Source organism: Leopardus geoffroyi, chromosome A2, assembly GCF_018350155.1.
Source record: "Leopardus geoffroyi isolate Oge1 chromosome A2, O.geoffroyi_Oge1_pat1.0, whole genome shotgun sequence".
NCBI classification, from domain to species: domain Eukaryota; kingdom Metazoa; phylum Chordata; class Mammalia; order Carnivora; family Felidae; genus Leopardus; species Leopardus geoffroyi.
The window spans coordinates 123142-148910 of NC_059331.1; the positions used below are offsets into that span (position 1 = coordinate 123142).

A 25769-nucleotide genomic window follows, 5' to 3' on the forward strand; every position below is an offset into this window, starting at 1 on the left:
CAGTGCGAGTAGACGAGGAATTCTAGCAGATTCTAGCATGGTAAAGCGGTTGTTTCCAGGGGAGAAACCGCATGCTGTTGACAGACTATGCTCACAAGCCGTCCCTCACCCCATTCCCTCCTCCCCTCCCCGTCCCTACCCACCCCCATCTCTCCCTCTATCCCTCTCCCTATCCAGGCCCTTGTATGTCAGGAAAGATGACACATGTCACGAATGGCATGTCAGGAAAGGTGACGCAGCCAAGGCCTAAAAGGCCCTTGTGCCCTGGAGCTTGTCCCCTCATTAGTCCCAGGTCCCTGAGACCCTGCTAGGCCAGCCTGCTCTGTGAGAACAGACACGTCCCCATCCCTATCATCCCAGCTGACACTGGCCAACTGCCATGGGAATGAAGAGATCGGCTCAAGCTGACCCACAAAACCACAAAAAAATAACGTTTGTTGTCCTGCACTAGACTGTGGGATGATTTGCTACACAGCGACTGCTACCTGAGGTAGTGACCAGAAGACAAGGGGCAAGGCAAGCAAAGACCCAGGCAAAGGGAATGGCCACTACAAGGCCCACACGTGAGAACAAGTTTGAAGAGGCTGCAGGCTCACTCCAGTGTAGCTAGCGCAGAGCACCAAGAGCTAAGAAGGATAGCAGGATCTAGGCAAGAAGGCTGCAGAGCCCTGGGGCTATGCTGAAGGTCTGGGTTTCATGCTGGGCAAGCTGGGGAGGCATGGGAGAGTTTTAAGTAGGGAAGTGAACAGATCTGTTTCACCTTCTCTTGGGTGGGTGGATGGATGGATGGATGGGTGATGGATGGATGGGTGATGGATGGATGGATGGGTGATGGATGGATGGAAGGGAAGATGGCCGGCTGGCTGGCTGGTTGGCTGGCTGGATGATGGATGGATGGATGGATGGATGGATGGATGGGTGGGTGATGGATAGATGGTGGATGGATGCATGAAAGGGTGATGGATGGACAGATGGATGGATGAGTGAACAAATGGATAATGGATGGATGGAAGGGAAGATGGCCGGCTGGCTGGCTGGCTGGCTGGATGATGGATGGATGGATGGATGGATGGATGGGTGATGGATGGATGGTGGATGGATGCATGAAAGGGTGATGGATGGACAGATGGATGGATGAGTGAACAAATGGATAATGGATGGATGGAAGGGAAGATGGCCGGCTGGCTGGCTGGCTGGCTGGCTGGATGATGGATGGATGGATGGATGGATGGATGGATGGATGGGTGATGGATGGATGGATGGGTGATGGATGGATGGTGGATGGATGCATGAAAGGATGATGGATGGACAGATGGATGGATGAGTGAACAAATGGATAATGGATGGATGGAAGGGAAGATGGCCGGCTGGCTGGCTGGCTGGCTGGATGATGGATGGATGGATGGATGGATGGATGGATGGATGGGTGATGGATGGATGGTGGATGGATGCATGAAAGGGTGATGGATGGACAGATGGATGGATGAGTGAACAAATGGATAATGGATGGATGGAAGGGAAGATGGCCGGCTGGCTGGCTGGCTGGATGATGGATGGATGGATGGATGGATGGATGGATGGATGGATGGGTGATGGATGGATGGAAGGGAAGATGGCCGGCTGGCTGGCTGGCTGGCTGGCTGGATGATGGATGGATGGATGGATGGATGGATGGATGGATGGGTGATGGATGGATGGATGGGTGATGGATGGATGGTGGATGGATGCATGAAAGGATGATGGATGGACAGATGGATGGATGAGTGAACAAATGGATAATGGATGGATGGAAGGGAAGATGGCCGGCTGGCTGGCTGGCTGGCTGGATGATGGATGGATGGATGGATGGATGGATGGATGGATGGGTGATGGATGGATGGTGGATGGATGCATGAAAGGGTGATGGATGGACAGATGGATGGATGAGTGAACAAATGGATAATGGATGGATGGAAGGGAAGATGGCCGGCTGGCTGGCTGGCTGGATGATGGATGGATGGATGGATGGATGGATGGATGGATGGGTGATGGATGGATGGAAGGGAAGATGGCCGGCTGGCTGGCTGGCTGGCTGGCTGGATGATGGATGGATGGATGGATGGATGGATGGATGGATGAACAGGTAGACCGATGGACAGATGGACAGATGGACAGATGGATGGGCACGGCCTATATGCCAGGCATGTGTTACACACAGGGGACCTCAAAGGGAATTTGCTGTGGTCGCTGCTCCGAGGAGTGGATCTGCACACTGAGAGGACAGCTTTGGTGGGTTTCGGTGTTCTAGGCCCAGGTTCTGATTCCCATACCACCTAATTCCCTAGACTCACCTAATTAATGCCAGCCCTGTCTAGCTGTGAGGCTGAAGTCCTCCAGTGTGCCCCCGGCCCTTCCTTAGATGAAGGGAAGGGGGAGCTCACACAAGAGGGGATACAAAGGGGCCGCCCTGGGACAGATCCCTACAGGGCCAGGCGGGCGAGGCCAGCAGAGAGGTGAGCCCCCCCACACTGATGGATCACAACCCACTTATCACACAAGCATGCTGCACACATTACTTCTCTTAATGACAGCACTCACGTCCCCGTGCTGGAATGACCACTGTTAGGTGGAATGGCCACTCTCAAGAAACAGAGGCCCAATGAGGCTCAGTAAAAGTCGTAAGCTGGTAGGTGCAGATGCGGGGTTTGAACCCATGCCCTTAGGCTCTGGAGTCTCCCCACTGCACAACAGGAAGGAGCGGGGACTGGGGTAAACTGCATATTCCATAGCCAGAGGGCCCAGTGCTGCCAGACACCTGAGTCTTCTTTAAAGAGACAAGAAATCCAAGACTTTGGAGCCAGAGCAGGCACCAGGCTCTGAGCTGTGAGCACAGAGCCCGACGCGGGGCTCAAACTCACGGACCGGGAGATCGTGAGCTGAGCTGAAGTCGGACACTCAACCGACTGAACCCCCAGGTGCCCCTTCCCACTGCCTTCTCTTTAAAAGTAAAAATTCAGGGGTGCCTGGGGGGCTAAGCCTCTGACTTCGGCCCAGGTCATGATCTTACAGGTCGTTGAGCCCGAGGTCGGGGTCAGGCCCGTGCTCACAGCTCAGAGCCTGGAGCCTGCTTCAGGTTCTGTGTCTCCCTCTCTCACTGCCCCTGCCCCACTCGTCCTGTGTCCCCTTCTCTCAAAAAATAAATACACATTAAAACAAACATAAAGACAAGGCCGTGGGAGAAGATCCGAGGTCAAATTCAGCCTTGGGTCTGCCAGCAAGTGTGACCTCTGTCCTAGAAGCACAAACTCACCGAATGTCAGCCGCGGTGTGTTGGAGGCTGGCCCCCTGAAGGTGGACACACGTGCTCACCCCCCGAGCCTGTGGATGGGATGGGCCCCAAATCCGAGACATGTGTCCCAGTAAGACACAGGCAGAGGGAGGTGTGTGAGTCTGGAGGTGGAGTGTGGAGAATTCGAGAGGCCGGCACCTCCAGAATCCGGGAGAGCCGTGACAGGTGCTTCCCTCCGGGCCTCAGAAGCAACCAGCCTGCCCCGGCTGGGTCTCAGACCCCGAGCCCCGGGACCAGGAGAGAACACTCTTGTGTTTTAAGCTGCCTCGTTTGTGCTAATGTGTTGCAGCCGCCCCAGGACACTAACACGGAAGGTCAGGACACCCCTGAATGGCCCTGCGTCCCACCTGCTCCTGTGCACGTGCAAAACCAGGGCAGCCCAGAGCCCACCCCAGGACGCCACAGGGAAGGGGTGATTTACCAGTCGGGGAACTGAGGCCCAGAAGGGGACAGGGCCAAGCTCCCACCGCCCTCATCTACCTCCTCAAGTCATGCCACACGGCACATGCTATTGTTCACTTAACATTTCATTTTAAATAAATTCCAATTAGAAACATAAGCGGGTTTATTTTTCAAGGAAATGGCAGGAAATGACTCAAATTTTCATCAAAGGATGAACAAATCGACACGACGCGTCCCCCGAGCACGCGCACGTCCCTCGGCCGCGAGCAGGAGCCAGGCGCCCGCCCCCGCCGCCCCGCGGACGGACCCCGAACACGCGACGCTCAGGGAGGGAACCCGACAGAGAGGCCCCGTGGGGTGTGAGTCCGCGTGTGTGAAACGTCCAGAACAGGCTCATCCAGGGACACGAGCGGGGGGGTGGCTCGTGGGGGCCGGGGGAGGGGAAGGGGAGTGAGGGTGAATGCTAATGGGGACAGGGCTTCCTTTCAGGGTGAGGAATGTCCTGGGATTAGATCATGGTGAGGGTTTCACAACTGTATAAATGTACTAAAAATCTGAACTGTACAATTTAAGCGGCCACATTTTATGGTACTGAATTATATCTTTTTTTTTTTTTTTTTTTTTTTTTTAGCTTATCTGAGGAAGAGAGGAGACCTCCTGTTGCCACCATCAGACTCCGGTTTGATGCGCAACAGTGTTTTCCTAACGGCCACTGAAGTAAACATCATTACCGGAACGGGAAGCGTCCATCCAGGCAAGAGTTGTCGATTTCTGCTACGACAAATCGGTGGGAGCGTGTTGGGAACCAGGCTGTTTGCACAGCCTCTCAACCCCCCTCCCCAGAAAGGTTCTAGAACAGACAAAACCAAACTATGGTGGTGGGGGTGGGGAGGCTGCAGGCCCCTGGGGGGACGCGCGGGCACATCTGATTTGGTGTTGCTGCACTACAGGTGCCCAAGCAGACACGATGAGCTCGACACGCCCTCACACGCTTTATGCTTGTCACCCTTAAGTTTTAAAGGTCGGATTAAAAAAAAAAAAAAAAAAAAACACACTACATCCCCGCAGACACTTACTAATTACAAAGGAAATAAATTCACCAGTGTGACGGTGTGTCAGTGTCCTGGGGCCACTGTAACAAAGCACCACAATCCGGACAGCTTAGGACAACAGGAATTTCTTTTCTCTCAGTTCTGGAGGCCAAACCTCCAAACCCAAAGTGTGGGCAGGGCCACACTGCAGCCGAGGGCTCCAGGGGAGCTGACGCTTTGCGTCCTCCAGCTACTGACGGGGGTGGCCGGATGTCCTCGGCTGCCAGGCACACTCCAGTCTCTGCCCCTGTCGTCACATGTGTGTCTGTGGCCAACTTCTCTCCGTTTAGGACACCGGTCGTGTAGATTTACGGCATCCTGTCATCTAAACTAGATTACGTCTGCAAAGACCCTATTTCCAAAGAAAGTCACATTCTAAGGCTCTGGCAGACACGAATTAGGGGGGACGCCATTCTTACCAGTACACCAAGCGATGCAAGTTTCCAGAACCGGTATCGGGACTGGCACCCGTCCCTGCCTCCTGCTTTGCTCAGTGGGGAAGACACAGCTCTGTGCTGCTCGCCCAGAACGCACAACCTGAGCCCAATCGTGAGCAAACACCAGTCAGACACAGGTCCAGGGACGGCCTGCAAGACGACCAGTGTGAGCTCTTCAGAAAGCGGGGGCGCCCTGCTCCTAACACGGGAAGTCTCCCATTGATGCCAACCGCCCTAGGTCCCCAGGGACTTCAGAATGGCCTGCAGGCTCTCGTGTATGTGGGAAACCCTGTGTGACCACGGTGCCTCCAATCTTAACTCGTCTCAATCATAACCCAAGCCATGGGAGGCAACTTCTGTTCACTTCCGGTGGTAGAAAACACCTAAGATTTGCCACCTTAACCATTTCTTTTTCTTTAAAGAGTTTACTTTTAAGTAATCTCCACACCCAATGTGGGGCTCGATCTCACAGCCTCAAGATCAAGAGTCGCATGCTCCACCAAGCCAGCCCGGCGCCCCGCATCGGAACGGTCTCTAAGCGCACAGCTCAACAGCACCGAGCGCACTCACACTGTCGCGCAGCCGCCCCCGCCACCCGTCTCCAGAACCTTCCGTCTCCCCAGACTGAGACCCTGGCCCGTGAAGCACTGACTCCCAGCCCCCTGCCGCACCCCTGGCTCCCAGCGTCTACTCTCTGTGTCTCCTCTAGGGACCCCCTGTGAGTGGGGTCACGCGGGACGTGTCCTTCTGTGTCTGGCTCCTGTCACTGCACACAGTGACCTCCAGGTCCGTCCCCGTGGTGGCAGGTGGCAGGACGTCCTCCCTTCCTGGGGCTGGGTCATCCTCCGGGGTGTGGACGGACCACGTCGTGTTCATCCTTCATCCACCGATGGACACTTGGGGTGTGTCCACTTTTTTTTGGTCTTTGGCTGTTGTGGAGTGTGCTGCTGTGAACACGGGGGTGCAAATCCCCGTTTGAGTCCCTGGTTTGGATTGTCTGAGGTGCACTCCCCGGAGCGGGATTGCCGGGTCGCGTGGGGATTCCATGTTCCACTTTTCAGTATGGTTCTAATACCCACGGAATTAACAAAAGCATCACACGTATTGACACGTTATTTATTCTGTGTAGCTCAGACTTTTCCAAGAGGTGCCCCTACTTTGGAACACCACGTTGCATACAGCACCTCCAACGGTGTCTGTGGCTGCCACGTGCATGGTGGGTCTCAAAAGGCACTGGACCCTGTTGCCATCACGGTGCTCCTACAGGACGAAGTGTGCGTGTTTGCATCCTGAAACACCCCCCAGGTTACCATCGAGCGTTGTCCTTGAGCCTCTCTTTTCACTGTTGCTTTATTACATCACATGAATTTTAAGGGGAAATGAATGTGCGGGTAGGTGTTATATGTATCTCAAGTTCACTTCAGGGTGGAGGGTTTCAAAATACCAGGTATTAGTAAGTCGTGGTTAATCCAACAGGATTGCAAGCCATTGTCTTAAACTGGTTGTTCCCAAACATTAACGGATGTTGGAATCACCTGGAAACGTCGATTGCTGGGCCCACTCGCAGAGTTTCCAGCTCGGGGTGGAGCCCAAGAAGTTCCCAGATGTCTAGGCACCTCACACTGCTCATAATTGGTTTAAGCCACATAGGTAATCCCGTTTCCCTTACTGTGAATGGATTTTGCCATCTGGGGGAAATGAGGGAGCGGGTGGGGAGGAATGGTGGAGAGTTTCTGAAAAAGAGAACTAAGGAAGAAATGGTCTTTTCTTCCAGTACATGTGACTGCATCCACATGTGATGCCTGGTGCTGTGGCTACCGTTTTGTGACCACGAGGGCAGCTAAGCCAGCATGCTAAAGATGGCAGTGCAAAAAGATGGAAAGACCTAGGCCTTTGGGGATGTTGTCAAGCCACTGAGTTAGTCCACCCTGGAGACACTCCACCCCTTTCCTTCAAGGAATGAGCTACATTTGCGGCTAAAGGACATCTCTACTCGGTCAGCCTCCCATAGTTCCTTGCATATTGCCAAGATATGAGAACCACGCTTCAGGAAAGACTGGGCGACACGGAGTCCTAGTCATCTCACTGACGTGTGTCCAGGCTTGAGCTCCCTTCCGCTCCCAGAGTCAGTCTGCCTGGGCAGGGTCACTGTCTCTCTGTGCCCCACAGCACCTCGAGCAGAGTTGGGCACACACTGCAAAAACCTTCATTCAGGAAGAGCTCCTGAAAGGACACGAGCGAGGGCACCTCAAAAAGCAGAAAGGCCTCATCAGGGAAATTCTAGTGAATGGAGAAGTCGGGGTGTCAAAATTGTAGGAGTGGGAGGAAAATAAGGTTGGCAGTCCCTGCAGCTTGGTGCAAATCCTGGCTCGTCCACATCACAGGTCACTTCTGCTCAGACATCTACCTCTCAGACAAGGTCCAAAGACCAAAGGAAACTCGATGAGCCACCCAGCACAGTAAGCATGTGCCTCGTGGGACCAGTTGAATTTAAAGTTAAGTAAAATTAAAATGTAGTGTGTTAGTCACACCGGCCACGTTTCTTTTTTTTTTTTTTTTCAACGTTTATTTATTTTTGGGACAGAGAGAGACAGAGCATGAACGGGGGAGGGGCAGAGAGAGAGGGAGACACAGAATCGGAAACAGGCTCCAGGCTCCGAGCCATCAGCCCAGAGCCCGACGCGGGGCTCGAACTCACGGACCGTGAGATCGTGACCTGGCTGAAGTCGGACGCTTCACCGACTGCGCCACCCAGGCGCCCCACACCGGCCACGTTTCAATGGCTCAGGGTCACGTAGAGCTACCGTACTGGACAGCACAGATCTAGAACATTCCATTATCTCAGAAAGTTCTTTGGGCAGCGATGACCTCGGTTTGGGGAAAGTCACAGGACACAAGTCTGGCCAAAGAGACATGAGGGGAAGCTGGCTAGGGATTTCGGGGAATGGTCCCCTCATTCAAAAAAGGCCCCGCGGGAAGAGGGTCTTTTCTGCAGGCTGACGGGACAGGTGGAGCCACAGCCACTACTCTGCAGCCAGGAAAGGAACTGATCCTAGAAGGAAGTCACGTCAAGGGTGGTGTATTCGCCTCCTGGGGAGGCCGTGACAGGGCACCACAGTCTGGGCGGCCTGAAACAACAGAAGCACGTGCCCTCAGAGTCTGGAGACCAGAGGCCTGACACCCAAGTGGTGCAGAGTGCTTCCCTCCGGGGGCTCCGGGAGGGTCCCTGCTGCTGTCCAGCCCCTGGTGTAGCCAGGTCACTCCAATCTCCGCCTCCCTCGTGTGGCCTCCTTCTCCGGCCCTCACGCGGCCCGCAAGGACACCGGTCACCGATTCAGGGCCCACCCTCCTCCAGCATGGCCTCATCCTCGGGTCATGCATCTGCAAAGACCCTACTTCCAAATAAGACCATGTTCTGAGGTTCCAGGTTGACCGGAACACGGGGACACCATTCACCCCAACACAAGAGAAGAGCTTGAATCCATGACGAGGTCACCAAGCTGCTGAGGCAAGCGCAGTGCCACCCCCCGGGGTCTCTTCTCACATAAGACAATCGACACCTTTGGCCTCTAAGCCCTGAGTCAGGATGCGGTGATACAGCTGAAGGCATCGCAGCTGCCGGGGCCCTCACCAGGACAGCGCTCCTGGCAGGTTCCTGGACTTCGCCGTGCCTCAGCTTCCTGATGTATAAAATGGGTGGGAAACCTCAGAGTCGTGAGGATAATCCCCCCCGATCTACACACAGCACCGAACGCGGTGCGCCTAGAACTCAGATGCCACGTTCCCATCTCTGCTCTCCGGGGCTGGGCCTTCTCATCTCAAACGGGGATCATTCTAGGCTTTTGTGACGGTTCTGTGACGTCAGGGAGGTGAGCCGACTGACACACTAGCTGCCTCTTGCCGCTACAATAAAAGACTACAAATTTAACATAAACTTATCCCCTTATAGTTCTGGAGTCAGGAGTCGGACCCGGGCCTCCTGGCTAACACCCGGGCGTGGGCAGGGCCGGTTCCCCCGGCGCCCCAGGGAGCCCCGTGTCCCCCTTTTCCGGCTGCCAGAGGCGCCACATCCTGGGCCCGCCGCCCCTCCTCATCCTCACGGCCAGCAGCGCGGGGTCCGCCCGGCTCTCTGCCTCCCTCTCGTGAGGACGCCGGGCCCCCAGGGCACCCAGGGTCACCCTGCCTCCGGGGCCTGGACAAGGTCCCCTCTGCTGTGTGAGGGGACACATCTGTAGGTCCCAGGACGGGATGTCTCTGGGGTTGTCAATCTGCCAACTGCCCTAGTATTTGACAGACGGGTGAGTTCAGGCTCTGTGGGAGGGACCTTAGTTCCAGGTCTGGTACTGGGTTTTCACTCCGCATCTGTGGACACGCTCTGCCGCGCTGTGCCTCAGTTTCCCAACTTACAAAATGGGAACCATACATCCTCTTCTGCGTCCCAGGGTCCTAGTGTGAAAGAGTCCTGCTCAGACCAGCCAGTCCCGGTGTGACCTGAGGGATGCCTGCCCCCTGCCTTAACCTCATGCCGCTCCGTAAACCAAAAGGCGCTACTTGGCTCTGTGACGCAGGCGCGCGGAGAGAGGCTCCCAGGCAAACACAGCGGGGGGCCGAGGCTGTTTCGGACCCCACGGGGCCCTTCGTCTGTCAGTCGGAGACCCCTCTGGGCTGCATCTCCAACACAGACCCTGTCCCCACCTCTCTCCACCCTCACGTTGCCCGGGCCCAGGTCTTCTCCCCTCACCCCCTCCTGGGTCTCTCTGCTGCCCTTCCAGCCCCCACTCCCACCCCCTTCCCATAGCGCCACCAGAAAGACCCTTTCAAACCCCCGACTTCACCCTGCGACCCCTGCTCAAAACCATCTACAGCCAAACTTGCCAGCAAATCTCTTCTCTCTCCTTCTCGAAGCTCCATGTAGGTCTCCTGCTGTTACCCAAACACGCCAAACTCATTCCCTGCCACTGGGCCTTTGCACTTGCTTTGCACCTGCCTGGAACTCTCTTTCCCGAGTCATTTCGTGTCTGGGGCCTCACAGCTTCAGGTCTCAGTTTAAACGTCATCTGCCGAGAGACGCCTTCTCCTTAATGCCCCTGCTGAGGTGACCACCCAGTCTCTCACTCTGGTACTTTCGTTCCTGCATCGTAATTTAGCACCTGCCTGCACCTTCCATTTATGTGTTCTCTTGGTCAGTTACTGTCAGTGTCTCCCTCTAGAATCTAAGCCCTGTTAAGGGCAGGCACCAGATCTTCCCCATTTCCGGCCAGATTGTCAGTGCCTGGCAGGGTGGGCATGCATTAAATACCTGCTGCATTGACAAAAATGTCATGATCATTGGAAGAACCCAACACCCCGCACCCCACAACGCAAGCATCTGAACTCTGAACATCCTACACGCCTGCCCTCACAGCCAGTGGGCAGACACAGCTCCCCTGTCAAGTCCGCAGCACTACCCACGAGACACTCTTGCTACAAAGCCACTTCTGAATCCAGTCAAGCCTGTGGACCCACTGCCAGGACTCAGGAAGGGAAAGGGCAAAGAACCCAGTTAAAAGACGCCGTGGGAAGAGAGGCAGATCCAGAATGTGGGGCAGTCTACAGCCTCAACAACTCCGCGTTGGGCCTGAGGCTCTACACATCTAACAGGCCCCCCTGGGATGTGAGGTAGCACACCTGGACCCCACGTGGAGGGAGTGTCTGGGACCCTCAGAACGTCCACCCTATCAGGGGCACAGTCCTCTGCTGGGGCCGGCCCTAACAAAGTACCACAAACGGGGCCGCTTACAACAACAGAAACATACATGCTCCCAGTTCTGGAGGCCCAGAAGTCTGAACACAAGGTGGAGGCAGGGCCTCCCTCCGTCTGCAGGCTCCAGGGGAGGGTCCTTCCTGCCTCCTCCAGCTCCCAGTGGTGGCGAGCGGCAACCCTTGGTGCCCCCAGGACTGTGGCTTCATCACCCCAGCCTCTGCCTCCGTCCTCCGTGGCTTCTCCCTGTGCGTCTGTGTCCTTACGCCCTCTTCTCATAAACACACCAACCATTACATTAGGGCCACCCTCCAGGATGACCTCATCTTAACGTGATTGCTTCTACAAAGACCCTATTCCTAAATAAGGCTGCATTCGCGGGTCCCCACGGACATGAATTTAGCGGGAGACACTACTCAGCCCAGTCCTGGGAGAGATGCTGGACACGGTTGTAAAGGGAATGGATAACCAAATGCAATCTCATTAACTTCCAGGCTCCTGGTCCCCAAAGGCCAACTGACGGGGTGTGAATGACTACCAGTTTGATGACACTTCGGGATCTCCGGTAATTTCCCAGACGTAACAATGAGCTGTGCGTGTGCAGGAGGACGGCTATCTAGGGAGACGCGTGCGGGACATCTCACAGCAAGCGTCACACTCGGCCGCTTACTGCCTCCTGCTTCGTGGAAAACTACACGCCAGGATAGGTATTTTGAGGGGAGAAGGCGAAAATGTTGACCGTCGTAGGTGCAGGTACACAGGGGCTGTTCCGTGCGATTGCAAGGTTCCCAGTAAAGCACCAGGATAAAAGAGGGCCCCTCTCTTTACACCGCAGCGCGAGTCCCCTAGTCCCACTGCGGTCTGGCTGGGCGCGGCCGGGTCCGGATACCCCTTCCCCGGGCCCCCCACCTGGGCCAAGGTCTCTGCAGGTTCCGATTCCGCCGTCCGAGAAAGAGCTTTGAACGGGCTCCGGCGGTAGGACGCGACCACCCGCGACCGCGCTCCGCAGACCCCACCTCCCGGCGCCAAAGGGAGCGCGTTCACCCTACGCAAGCGGGCGCCAACGGAGCGGGAGCGCGTTCACCCGGCGCATGCGTGTCCCCCACCCACCTGCCTCCCTCGCCCCGCCCCTCCCCACGTGACGCCGTGGGAACACCGAGCCCGGAGCCTCCCGGTTGGGGGCGGCCGGCGCAGAGCCGGCTGGAGGTGGGGGTCCGGGGTGGCAGGGAGAGGAGGGACGAGGGGGGCAGAGGGGTCCGAGGGTCCAAGAGTGGGAAGTGGGGGAGGGGCGCCCCCAGCTGGGGTCCGGGGGAGGTGTGGTCCGCGGGATGTCGGCCGGCGCACTCACCCGCACGATGTAGGAGACCCCGGGCCCCAGGACCCTGGCGTCTGGGTGCAGCCAGCCGTGCGCCGGCTTGTGGATGAAGCTGCCTTTGCGGATCCACTCGTCGGCGCTGGCGTCCGCGGGCCCGGCCGCCCCCCGCGCGCCCCGCGGGCCCCTGCCCCCGGCGGCCCGGCAGCGGCTGAGCGCCGGCAGCGGACAGGGCGCGGCGCAGCGCGGCTCGCAGGCGCCCAGGACCGCGGCCGCCAGCGCAGGGACGCTGGCCGGGCCGGCCGGCTCGGGCTGGGAGTCGGCGGCCCCCGCGCCCCCGGCCGCCCGAGCTGCCGCGGGGCCCCGGCCCAGGAAGCCCGCGGGGGCAGCGAACTTCCACTGCGGCATGCGCGGCAGCAGCGCGCAGAAGGTGGTGGGCGCCTCGGGCTCCGGGGGCGCGGGGGGCGCGGGGGGCGTGCGCCCGCCCGGACCCTGCGTCATGGCCGCGGTCGCCCGACCGAGCCCGACCGGGCGCTGCGCCTGGCGCGGAGGAGGCCCTCCCCTCCGTCCCGCTCCCTCCCGCTCCCTCCCGCTCCCTCCCGCTCCCTCCCCGCCCCCGGCCCGGTGATGTCATCCGCCCGGCCCAGCGCGCAGCCGCGGGGGGCTGCGCCCCTGGGACCCGGGCCCTGGGCGTCCCGGCGCCTGCGGGGAGGCTGGGGAAACTGAGGCCCACAGAGGGCACGGACCCTGCCTGGGATCCGCCAACCAGCGAGGGAGCGATGTTTCCAACCCAAGACCCGGACAGCGACCCCAGCGTGGCCCCTCCACCCGTTGTCCAAATTCCTAGAAGGACCGAGGTGGGAGAGACTTGGAAATCACTTGTCTTCTCCCGGTTTTGACCGATGGGAAAACTGAGGCCTGCGGAGGGGTGGGGACGCGGTCAGAGGAGAAAGCCCCAAACCCTAACCCCAACCGCTGTTCCAGCTGCAAAGTACTTGAAAATCACGCCCTGCCCTGTGTCCTGATGGGGAAGCTGAGACCCAGAGAGGGGCACGCAGCGGCCGCTCGTACTCGGAAGTGTGAATTGGGCCGGCTGGGTCTGGGAGGGGGGACTCAGGACGAAGCCGAGGACCCCCCTTCTGCCGCTTCCCCGTGGGCTTCACTTCCCAAGGCTGTAAGCCGGGGACGCGGGGCTGGAGGGTCACGGGCTCCTCCTCCATTTCTGGGGAGCTCTGTCCCTCAGCGACCCAGCTGAACTCGTGGGCCTCAGCCTCGCAGGCGGGCCCGCCCTTCGGTCCCCAACCTCTCTGTCCCCCACCCAGACCTGAAAGGGTGATTCTTTCTGTACTGGGGATCAGGGATGCCACGGTCACCCCAGGCCTCCTGGCCTCTCTTGACAGACCTTCCTTCCCCTCCCCCGGCTGGGGTGGGGCTGACTGCCGGGAAACAATGGGAGGGGGCCGGGGCGCGCGCGCGCGCAGGTGGAGGAGGGGTGAGGCTGTCTGGAGCCCGATCGATAAATCAGAGAAATGAGATCACAGACTGGCGGTCGCCGCGGAGCTCGTGGAGGAGGAGGCGAAGCGGAGGAGGGACGCGCAGCCGACTGGCCGGCGTTGGGGTGGGGGCCGGGGATGCTGTCCCAAGCCTGTGTGTCTCACACTGGGACGCTCTTGTGCAGGGTCGGGATGAGCCCCCGTAGAGCGGGCGTGGCCTCTGGGTATGCTGGTGGAGGGGGGGGGGGGCGTTTGTCTGGGTCTGGAGCCCCCGTCTGGATGTGTTTGTGTCTATCATTGTCTGCACACGTGTGGGACTGTGTGGGAGTGTATATTGAGTGCAAGTTTGAACATGCGTGTGAGGAAGGCACCTGGCTTCCCCTGAGGGGTGTGTGTGCGTGTGTGTGTGTGTGTGCGTGTGTGTGCGTGTGCGTGTGTGTGTGTGTGTGCGCGTGTGTGTGCGTGTGTGTGTGTGTGTGTGTGTGTGTGTGTTAGGGGTCCTGGTGTGTGTCCACTTAGTTAAAGGGGTGTGTGTTCAAGATTGGCATCCCTGGACTGGGACAAAGGGACAGAGCAGAGGTCATGCATGTCAGGACCCTTCTGTGTCAAGCCTGAGGTGCAGCCCCGGGGCCCCCTCCTTGGGGAGACATGGTGGCAGTCTGTCCCTCCCAGACTCCTGGGTTAGGGTCTTTCTGGGTCAAGGATTTATAAGGCCTGGGCTTTCACACAGGAGGCTCAGTCACATGACACCACCCCTGTGTGTCCTTCCTGTCACTAGCAAAGAATGGCAGGAACAGAGCCCAATGGCCAGGATTCGGATCCTGGCATTAGGGGGACACAAGGGCTCATAGTGTGTCCTCAGGGAAGTGTCCAATCTCTCCAAAGCACCATTTTCTCTCAGTGAACATCAACTGCCGCCCGATTGCTCTGAAGTTTAGATGATCATCAATATCTGAAACACGGTAGGCACCTACTGATGATGGATATTAGAATATATTAAACTCCTATACATCTTTCAAACCCCAGCTTCAATGTCCTCTTTTCCAAGAAGCCTCCCTGACTTCCCCCATTCAAAGCCCTGGGTCTGCCTCTGGCCTTACCCAGCCCTGGATCCCTCCTGTGGTTCCATCCAGGCCCCGGGGGCTTTAGAATTGGGGGTCTGGATCTCAAGGGCACAGTTAAGTCTCTTTGCTTTGACATGGACAGTGGGTTAAATGAGCTCACATGTGTGATTCTGACAGCTCTGGTGCCACAGAGATTTATTGGCAAGCAGCTAGAGAGAGAGGGATCAGGCTGCTTCCAGCCTGATTTGGGGGCTGGGACCAGGGGCAGGCAGCTGGCTGTGCATCCACGAGAAGCAGAGAGAGCCCAGGTTTAGCAGAAACGTGAACTGTGCCAGGGACCCAGGCCCTAGCAGGGTGGACACTGAGCTCCAGAACACAGAAAGCTCCGCCGGCCGCTGGGCAGGGCTGCAGTTGTCCCTTTCTCTGCGTGGCCTGACTTAACCTGCTGTGACCGGGAGGAAGAAACTGGGGCACTGGAAGGAAGCTCGCCCTGCACGGAGCCACGGGGTCACAGCCCCCAGGGACCAAAGGAAGCAGGGGACCTAGAAGGACCTCAGAGTTCAAAAAAAGGAAGGCAAGATGTGTCTTCTCCACAGCCAGGCCCAGGAGGGGCCTGCCCACACCCCGTGTGACAACACAGGTAAACTGGGTTGGTCCCGGGGCAGCTGGGAATCCTAACTCCAAAGGTGTCAGGGCATGGTGTCCACAACCATGGTGGGAGCGCGTTTGGAGTGGCGGATGCCCATGGTGAACGCTGGCGCCCGGGCTTTGGTCATGGTGACCTGCTCAGGGCTGTGGGTGCCAGGGCCAGGGGTCTCCTCTGGGGGCCGGGGGGCACGGGGCCGGCCCAGTATGGTGAAGGCGGGCTGGCGCTGACGGTAGGTGTTGGGGTCAGGGCTCTCGTACTGGCCCGGGCCTGGGATCTCAGCAGGGTCCTGAGGGGGACGGGCGGGGGGTGTGCGGCCCACCACTGTGTAGCTGGGGCTGCTGGGCTTAATGAATATCTGGGAACCCCAGAGGGAGGGCAGGGTATAGGTGTTAGGAGCAGGGGTGGAGGTGTCCTGGAGCTGTGGGCGCAGGCGGGAGCCCAGGGTGAAAGCTGGGGGTGTCCGCTGGTGCACAGGGGCCACCTTCTCTGGGCTGTAGGCCCCTGGGCCTGGTGTCACCTCCAGACCTGTGAGAATGGGGCAGGAGGGTTGATAGGAGTCCTCACCTGCTCAAAGACCTTGCATGGCCTCCCACTGCCCCTACACATCCTGGAGCTCACAGCACTTGTCAGGCAGCCCCAAGGTGTCTCTGCTGCTTCCCAGACCTCCCCCCCGCCCCCCCCACACACACTACCTGTTGTCTTTCAAGCCTCCAGGCCTTTGCCCATGCTCAACCCTCTGCCCCGCATACCTTCCGTTTTCCCATTCCCACCCCCCAGGGGCTGCTCCTCACCCTTCCAGACAGCCCCACAGCCCCCTCCTTCCTGCAGCCTTCCCCACTCCCTCCTCCTAGGCAGGCCCTCACAGCCCTTCCAAGGGCCCTCCAGGGTCTTCCCCTCCAGACATGGGCACAGTGAGGTGGGATGGTCTCCATGTAGGCCTAACTCCATCACCAGACTGGGGTCTCATAAAAAGCAAGGGCATGTCAAATCTACTTCAACTCCTCTGCTTAATACATGTTTGGATGAGTGAGTAGAAGGATGGGAGGTGAGTGATTGAATGAAGAGTGAATGAGTAGATGAATGAATCCATGGATATATAGATAGAGGGATTAAGAGCTGACGTGGGTGGGTAGATGGATGATTGGGTGGATGATAAATGGGTTGATGGATTGTGAATGGAAAGATCATGGTGGATGGATCAGTAGATGGATGGATGGAAGGATGGACAGATGGGTGGATGGATGGTTGGATGGAAGGAAGGGTGGGTGACTGGTGGGTGAATGGATGGATGGATGGATGGACAGACGGACGGAAGGATGGATGGATGGATGGAAGGAAAGGTGGCTGTCGGGTGGGTGGATGGATGGATGGACGGATGGACGGATGGATGGATGGATGGGTGGATGGACGGATGGATGGAAGGAAGGGTGGGTGGATGGATGGACGGATGGAAGGATGGTTGGATGGATGGAAGGAAGGGTGTGTGGATGGATGTATGGAAGGAAGGGTAGGTGGGTGGGTGGATGGATGGATGGGTGGATGGACGGATGGATGGAAGGATGGTTGGATGGGTGGATGGACGGATGGACGGAAGGATGGTTGGATGGACGGATGGATGGAAGGGTGGGTGGATGGATGTATGGAAGGAAGGGTAGGTGGGTGGGTGGATGGATGGATGGATGGTTGGATGAATGGATGGGTGGATGGACGGATGGACGGAAGGATGGTTGGATGGATGGATAGACGAATGGACGGATGGATGGAAGGAAGGGTGGGTGGCTGGTGGGTGAATGGATGGATGGACAGACTGAAGGATAATTGGATGGATGGATGGATGGATGGATGGATGGATGGATGGATAGAAAGGTGGCTGGATGGATGGATGGATGGGTGGATGGGTGGATGGACGGACAGTTGGATGGATGGATGGATCAGTGGATCAACAGATGGACTGGATGATGAGCAGTGGGTTCATGGATAGGTTGGTGAGTAAATAGATGAGTGAATGGATGGATAGATGAACTGATTGATCAGTGAGTAGATGAGCAAATGGGTGATAGGTCAAAAGAGGAAAGGGTGGATGGGAGACTGGAATCAGGTTATTAAATTCGGCACTTAAGGTGGAAGTGAGTTTTTTGGAGTCTGTGGAGGGAATTGCCACATTTGCCACAGTCCCCACTGTGCCCTGTCATCCCCTGATGTCACGGATGAGCCCCAGATGCCCTCTTGGCACCATATGTATACAGGGTCACTGTCACCCTGGCCCACTTCCTCATTCAGGTTCTCTCAGGGCCCCCAGCCCCTCCTCGGAGTCCCTTGATTTGTCATTCCAAAGACACTGAAATTCTAAGAACCTGTTGATGGGAGGAGAAGGAGAGGACAGAGGTGGGAGCCTGGACGGGTGGGGTCCTTGTGGGGAAGCATTGATCAGATACTCACCCCGAGACTTGCCCCGGCCCTGCATGGAGTAAGCAGGGGTGCAGCTTCGGCCAAACCGGGTGACTTTTGGGTCCAAGAAGTAGACTGGCCCAGGGCTGATGTCCTGTGGAGACGCTGGGGAGAGGAGCCCCCGGTCCTAATGGCACCTCTGACGGCCCCACCGACCCCGCTCAGTGCCCCTGGTCGGCCCCACCCCCAGCCCCATCTTGGAGAGCAGGGACCTTAGACCACTGACCTGGGGGCCCCGGGTACCTGCTTTGACTCTGTCTGACGAGCACATCAGTGCCCTTGTGATCACAGCTGTGCCCCCCTCGACCTCTCTTCTGCCGCAGACTAGGAAACCAGCTGGCGGGTGGGTCAGGACTGTGCCACAGTAAGAGTAACTAGGCTCTGAGGAGGGCCCTTTGCGTGCTTGGGCTTGTCACGGGGCATGCCTAAGGGGGCCTCGAGTCGGACCTCGGGGGTCTCAGCAGGGCCTCCGTGAGCTTTGTCTGTGGGCAGGCCATCTCCCTGTCTGCCTCTGTTTCCCCACTGGCGGGGTGAGTGAGGAGATTGAAAGCTGAGAGGGTCCACGGAGGGCAGCCTGGCACAGGGCACTTCCCTGCTGGGGCCAGTCACTGGGGCCAGTGCTGGCACTGCCGCTTCCAAGCCATTCGGGCATAAATGCACGCGCATCGGTGTGTGGCGTGTGGGACACACACTCACTGGCTAGCGGCTCTGTGTGCATGCGCACACACACGCAGGGAGCACCTTTGCTGACAAAGGAAGGGCGTCCCTCTCCTCATCAAGGCCTCTGCCTGGGCTGTCCTTCCTGGGCCTCTTGTCTCCTGGGGCTCCATGGAACTCCTCCTCCTGCAAGCCCAGACCGTAGGCCTCCTCCTCCAAGAAGTCTTCCCTGGGCATTAGCAAAGTCTACACTGGCCACCGCTCACCCTCGACTCCCCAATCTGTCCCTCTGCCCCAGAGAGTGTCCTGTGACAAGGACAGAACCTGGGAACCCAGGTCGCCCTGGGCCACAGGCGAAGTTCTTAACCCTTCCTGGTGGTAGATGTGATGCTCATTCCCTCCTTTGCCTTCCTGGGGACCCCTTGGAGTTGCCTGAGTTGGGTTTCAGTTTGGTTTGGGGTTTTTGCTGATTCGGAAGATGTCAGCCGCCCGCTCCCCACATGCCTTCGTCCAGGTGAATCAAAGTCCTCATTCAGGGCCCTCCCCACCCAGGTGCACTCGGGACCTCAGAGCAGCTCTAGAAAATGGGGTGATGGCATTTGTGGGCATTCATATGAAGGGCACAGTCTTGCTAGAACGTGACGGTGACACTGCTAATAGGCGTGGACGGCGTGCTGGGGCCAGGGCCACCCGCATTCACAGCATCGATGCCCGGGACGTTCACTCACATCCTGACGCCGTCAGTCCAGCCTGGACAAGGGTGCACCACGCGGAGGCGAGGACCCCGCTGACGGGGCCAGCCCCACCGCCCGCTGCCTGCCCGACAGCGGGAGTCGTCACCCTGTCCTCTCCACAGCTGCCTGTGAGGGGCCTCGTCTTGCCGACAGAGAAGGCCCTCCGCACCCACTTCTACTGAGCCCTGTCCAGATCCGCAGACTGTGGGAGCTGCTCGCAACGGATGTTCGTTTCACCCCGAGGACAGCTCTGTGAGGAGCGTGGCACCACTCCTCACAGAGAAGGCGACGAGGGCACAGAGCGGTTAGGACACTGGTCCAAAGGCCAGGGGTCTGCAGCGGCCCAAAGACACACTCGGGCCCTAAGCACCACACCCTGCTGTCTTCTGCCTACGAGGACGCAGCTTCTCCGGGCTCCCCCGGCAAGCGGCCTGCCTCCCTCGGGGGGCCCCCCGAGGGGACACAGGGGGCTTGGGAGGCCCCCGCCCCCGCGCGCACCCCCTGCTGGCCTTACCTGGGCTGGGCCTCCGGAAGAGCGAGTAGGCGGGACTGACCACCCGGGTGCGGTCGTGGTTGACGTAGCCCACGGTGGACGGCAGGACGTACAGGCCCGGTCCAGAGCCTGCGACCAAAGCCCTCAGGTGAGGGCCTGGGGCCGGACACCCTGAGACTTGGGGGAGAACCCGGGGCCCAGCCCCCGAGCCCCCGTCTGGGCTCCCAACCACCCTCGTGGCACGTGAAGGTGGGGGAGCTGCCCCCCACTGGAGGGGGAAAAGTGAGGGAGGGGCATTGTGAGTCACATCTGAGTCAAAGGTAGGAGGGGCTGCAGGCCCAGACAGAGATACGCTGTCACGTTGGGGAAACTGAGGCCCAGACACGGGGATACACTGTCATGTGGGGAAACTGAGGCCCAGACACGGGGATATACTGTCACGTGGGGAAACTGAGGCCCAGACACGGAGATACACTGTCACGTGGGGAAACTGAGGCCCAGACACGGGGATACACTGTCACGTGGGGAAACTGAGGCCCAGACACGGGGATATACTGTCACGTGGGGAAACTGAGGCCCAGGCACGGAGATACACTGTCACGTAGGGGAAACTGAGGCCCAGGCACGGAGATACACTGTCACGTGGGGAAACTGAGGCCCAGACACGGGGATATACTGTCACGTGGGGAAACTGAGGCCCAGACACGGGGATATACTGTCACGTGGGGAAACTGAGGCCCAGGCACGGGGATATACTGTCACGTGGGGAAACTGAGGCCCAGGCACGGAGATACACTGTCACGTGGGGAAACTGAGGCCCAGACACGGGATATACTGTCACGTGGGGAAACTGAGGCCCAGACACGGGGATATACTGTCACGTGGGGAAACTGAGGCCCAGGCACGGAGATACACTGTCACGTAGGGGAAACTGAGGCCCAGACACGGGGATATACTGTCACGTGGGGAAACTGAGGCCCAGGCATGGAGATACACTGTCACGTAGGGGAAACTGAGGCCCAGACACGGAGATACACTGTCATGTGGGGAAACTGAGGCCCAGACACGGAGATACACTGTCACGTGGGGAAACTGAGGCCCAGACACGGGGATATACTGTCACGTGGGGAAACTGAGGCCCAGACACGGAGATCCACTGTCACGTTGGGGAAACTGAGGCCCAGACAGAGATACATTGTCACATTGGGGAAACTGAGGCCCAGACACGGAGATACACTGTCACGTGGGGAAACTGAGGCCCAGACAGAGATACATTGTCACATTGGGGAAACTGAGGCCCAGACACGGAGATACACTGTCACGTTGGGGAAACTGAGACCCAGACACGGAGATACACTCTCACGTTGGGGAAACTGAGGCCCAGACACGGGGATACACTGTCATGTGGGGAAACTGAGGCCCAGACACGGAGATACACTGTCACGTGGGGAAACTGAGGCCCAGACACGGGGATATACTGTCACGTGGGGAAACTGAGGCCCAGGCACGGAGATACACTGTCACGTGGGGAAACTGAGGCCCAGGCACGGGGATATACTGTCACGTGGGGAAACTGAGGCCCAGGCACGGAGATACACTGTCACGTGGGGAAACTGAGGCCCAGACACGGGGATATACTGTCACGTAGGGGAAACTGAGGCCCAGACACGGAGATACACTCTCACGTAGGGGAAACTGAGGCCCAGATACAGAGATACATTGTCACATTGGGGAAACTGAGGCCCAGACACGGAGATACACTGTCACGTTGGGGAAACTGAGGCCCAGACACGGAGATACACTGTCACGTGGGGAAACTGAGGCCCAGACACGGGGATATACTGTCACGTGGGGAAACTGAGGCCCAGACACGGGGATATACTGTCACGTGGGGAAACTGAGGCCCAGGCACGGGGATATACTGTCACGTGGGGAAACTGAGGCCCAGGCACGGAGATACACTGTCACGTGGGGAAACTGAGGCCCAGACACGGGGATATACTGTCACGTGGGGAAACTGAGGCCCAGACACGGGGATATACTGTCACGTGGGGAAACTGAGGCCCAGGCACGGAGATACACTGTCACGTAGGGGAAACTGAGGCCCAGACACGGGGATATACTGTCACGTGGGGAAACTGAGGCCCAGGCATGGAGATACACTGTCACGTAGGGGAAACTGAGGCCCAGACACGGAGATACACTGTCATGTGGGGAAACTGAGGCCCAGACACGGAGATACACTGTCACGTGGGGAAACTGAGGCCCAGACACGGGGATATACTGTCACGTGGGGAAACTGAGGCCCAGACACGGAGATCCACTGTCACGTTGGGGAAACTGAGGCCCAGACAGAGATACATTGTCACATTGGGGAAACTGAGGCCCAGACACGGAGATACACTGTCACGTGGGGAAACTGAGGCCCAGACAGAGATACATTGTCACATTGGGGAAACTGAGGCCCAGACACGGAGATACACTGTCACGTTGGGGAAACTGAGACCCAGACACGGAGATACACTCTCACGTTGGGGAAACTGAGGCCCAGACACGGGGATACACTGTCATGTGGGGAAACTGAGGCCCAGACACGGAGATACACTGTCACGTGGGGAAACTGAGGCCCAGACACGGGGATATACTGTCACGTGGGGAAACTGAGGCCCAGGCACGGAGATACACTGTCACGTGGGGAAACTGAGGCCCAGGCACGGGGATATACTGTCACGTGGGGAAACTGAGGCCCAGGCACGGAGATACACTGTCACGTGGGGAAACTGAGGCCCAGACACGGGGATATACTGTCACGTAGGGGAAACTGAGGCCCAGACACGGAGATACACTCTCACGTAGGGGAAACTGAGGCCCAGATACAGAGATACATTGTCACATTGGGGAAACTGAGGCCCAGACACGGAGATACACTGTCACGTTGGGGAAACTGAGGCCCAGACACGGAGATACACTGTCACGTAGGGGAAACTGAGGCCCAGACACGGAGATACACTGTCACGTGGGGAAACTGAGACCCAGACACAGAGATACACTGTCATGTTGGGGAAACTGAGGCCCCGACAGAGACACCCCACCACAACTGCAGTGCTTGGTGTCCTCAGCAAGAATGTCAGGGCCACGGAGCTTAACTCCTGCTGTCTTGCTACACACAGATAAATGAGGCAGGGGCCTCGACCCTCACTGAGAATGCACAGCGTCAGAACCCGGATGCCCGTGGCCCCTGCAGAGTGTCCAGGCCTCAAGCCTCCACACCTGCCCGTTGTCTCCTTGCCACTCTACGTTGTCGAAGGCACTTATCACTAGTATGCTATAAATTCTGCTTATTGGTTTTGCCTTGTGTGTGCCTCCCCCACAGACCTTTGCTGCTCTGTCACTGCTGTGTCAGCATAAAATGCTCAGTCCTTGCTGGGTGGAGGGCTGCACAAGAGCCAACAGAAATGCTATGTTCACACCCATTCTGCTGGGAGGAAAACTGAGGTTTGGGGAGGAGCAGGGAGTCATCAGAGCCTCCCCCCTCCAGGTGGCTCCCAGAATATTCTAGAAGCCCCAGCACAGCTGGGGAGAATAGAGGACGAGATCCCACCACCACGGCCTCCCTCCCCCACAGTTGGTGCGTACCGTTCTCCGAGGTGGCCGTCCCACGGGACTTCCTCAAGCCGGTCTGAACACTCTGACACTCAGTGGTCAGCCGTGGAGCAGGGTTGCAGCCAAGGGTCCCCATGGTGAGCAGGGGAGGTGGCTGCACGAGGCACAGGGGCCGGGCAGGTCCCGCGCCTGGCGTTTTCTCCTCAGCTGCAGCGGCTCCGGGCCGCGGGTCAGGTACTGTCCTCAGTCCTTGCAGCCTGTGCTGGTGTCGGCAGAGCCCCAGCCTCACCACACCCCCCTGGGGACGGCACAGACAGTCCCTTGTCCCGCAGCACAGAGTCTTGGGGCCCCGGCCCTAGCAGGCTGGTCGGCGGACGTTGGCCTGGAAGTGAGGCCAGGATCAAGTGTCGGCCCGGTGGCCGGATGGTCCAGGGAAGAATCCGGTGTCAGCAGAGCAGGTCCCCGGGGAGCCGCCAAGCTGGGCAGCCGGGGCCAGAGAAGGCTCCAGGGAGCCAGAGCCACAAACACAACACCTACAGCCATGTAGCAGAAGGGACTGGTGAGGTCATGGGCGGTGTGGCCCCGTTTCTACAGCTGGGGGAACTGAGACGCAGCCCAAAGTCGTGCAGTGAGTTTACCACTCTGGGGGTTGCAACTTTAGGCCAAGAAGCCTGCCGGCATTCTTCCTTCCTTCTTGCCTTCATCCAATAAGCACCTATTGAGCACCTACTGCATACAGGTTCTGTTTGGGTTGGTGGGGATACAACAGGAATACACAGACAAGAAGGTAGTGTTCTCAGGAGAGGACAAAGGAAACAGACAATAACCTAATAAATAAGCACATAGTATATAAGAAGGCGTCAAATGTGCTAGAAAACAGGGGCGCCTGGGTGCTCAGTCGCTTGAGTGTCAGACTTCGACTCAGGTCATGATCTCGCGGTTTGTGGATTCGAGCCCCGTGTCGGGATCTGCGCTGACAGCTCAGAGCCTGGAGCCTGCCTCAGACTCTGTGTCTCCCTCTCTCTCTGCCCCTCCCCCACCCCCGCATATGTGTGCACGCACACGCGCTCTCTCTCAAAATAAATAAACTATTTTAAAAAATGGAAGAGAGACATTACTACAGACCCCACACATTAAAGGGATAGCATGGTCTGTGTGAAGCCACCAGAAGATTCCCATGTGCTCAGGCACTTCATGTGCCTCGTGTTGTTTAATTATCTCAACATCTCACTGACGGAAATGCAGCTGCTAAAACCTCACCTGTGGTTACAGGTGGGGAAACTGAGGCTCAGAGTTCGGGTCCCTGAGTAACATCAGCAGAGCCAGGAGTTGAATCCAGGGCTCTCGGACTCAGATTTTAGCTCAAGGGTCCAGGTCTTCTCCCAGACTGCAACCCCAGCTCAGCCTTCTGGGAGTGCTGGGGGTCCACTGCCAGCCCTCCCTGGCACTCGAGGCCCCACGGGGCCCAGTCTTGCCCGTTCTGCCCTCGCCCCCTCTCCTCTGGCCACAGTAGCAACCTCCCAGTCCTTAAAGCCACTCAAGCCAGTTCCCACCTCAGGGTGCTTACCTGGGCTCCCCTCACCTGGGGAGACTCGGCCAACAAATCAGCCCGTAGCCAGTCCCATCCTCAGTAACCTGTGGGCCCCCAAAGTAGACAAGCCAGTGCTTCCTTCCAGAAGCAGCACAAACTCCAGAGCTGTGGACAGAACCGGGCACTGAGGGTGGAGATGGGAGATAGACACCCCCACCTCCTTCTCCCCGTCCTGGCAGAGTCTCTGATTGACCCAAGCCGGCCAGAAGTGCAGGATACGGCCGCCGGGGTCAGCCTCAAGGACCCTGGGCCAGGCAGAGAAAGACCCGCGTGCCGGCCGGAGGACAGTCCTTCATCCAGGTTCTAGCTGGGACTCAGCCCCAGCTGCCTTAGTGTCCCCACTGTGACATAGGAAGGAGCCAAGAGCGAGTGTGGGGTGGGGAACAGATTGGAATGATTGCCTGAGCCTGAAAGGGAGGTTTTGGGGGCCTCAAGGTCCAGCAACATCACCAGACTGAGCTTAGGCACCCCAGCCGGCCTCGACCCGTGACCACCCGACTCCTCCAGCTCTCACTTTCAGCTCAGAACCCGCACAACTGCCAGGTAATAGCATGTGAACGAGAAGCTAATGAATTCTAAGCCCATGCACATAAGCCATGTTTTTAATCCAATGTATTCACTGGCAGAAAAGAGCAGATCAGCAAACTGAAACAAGGAAGGCCGGGCTGGGATGGGGCACAAGGCTCTGCCCTGGCAATACGGCGCCGCGTGGGGGCCGCGGCTGAGG

The 25769-nt window shown here is 58.1% G+C and overlaps 2 protein-coding genes across 5 annotated transcripts in view; both read right to left on the minus strand.

The window, feature by feature from the left end:
* Positions 1-12886, minus strand: part of SHC2 (SHC adaptor protein 2) — a 30914-nt gene extending 18028 nt beyond the window's left edge. The window contains exon 1 of one of the 3 annotated variants that reach the window (XR_006715527.1): positions 12347-12886. Coding sequence is in view for 2 of the 3 variants with exons in the window: in XM_045491094.1 (XP_045347050.1) it covers positions 12347-12811 (465 nt within the window). In the remaining variant the exon portion in view is untranslated. The remainder of the gene's footprint in view (positions 1-12346) is intronic. The other 2 variants (XM_045491094.1, XM_045491095.1) reach the window with 2 other exon arrangements.
* Positions 12887-15032: 2146 nt separating this feature from the next.
* Positions 15033-24319, minus strand: ODF3L2 (outer dense fiber of sperm tails 3 like 2). 2 transcript variants are annotated; one of them, XM_045491097.1, is made up of 4 exons: positions 23485-24319; positions 19870-19977; positions 17956-18069; positions 15033-16041 (listed from the first exon to the last, which is right to left on the minus strand). In XM_045491097.1, exons 1-4 carry the CDS (start codon positions 23585-23587, stop codon positions 15557-15559), a joined length of 810 nt encoding a protein of 269 aa, XP_045347053.1. In that variant the 5' UTR covers positions 23588-24319; the 3' UTR covers positions 15033-15556. The 2 variants fall into 2 exon arrangements, with proteins under 2 accessions (XP_045347053.1, XP_045347054.1); XM_045491098.1 differs by lacking the exon at positions 23485-24319 and having other exon boundaries at positions 17956-18058; positions 19870-19975.
* Positions 24320-25769: the final 1450 nt, after the last annotated feature.

Coding starts and splice junctions, on each gene's coding strand:
- ODF3L2 (XM_045491097.1), bottom strand. CDS start 23,587: ATGGGGACCCTTGGCTGCAACCCTGCTCCACGGCTGACCACTGAGTGT. Junction 19,978..23,484: donor GACGGCCACCTCGGAGAACG/GTACGCACCAAC, acceptor CTTTGGTCGCAG/GCTCTGGACCGGGCCTGTAC. Junction 16,042..17,955: donor GGGCCGGGGCAAGTCTCGGG/GTGAGTATCTGA, acceptor CCATTCTCACAG/GTCTGGAGGTGACACCAGGC.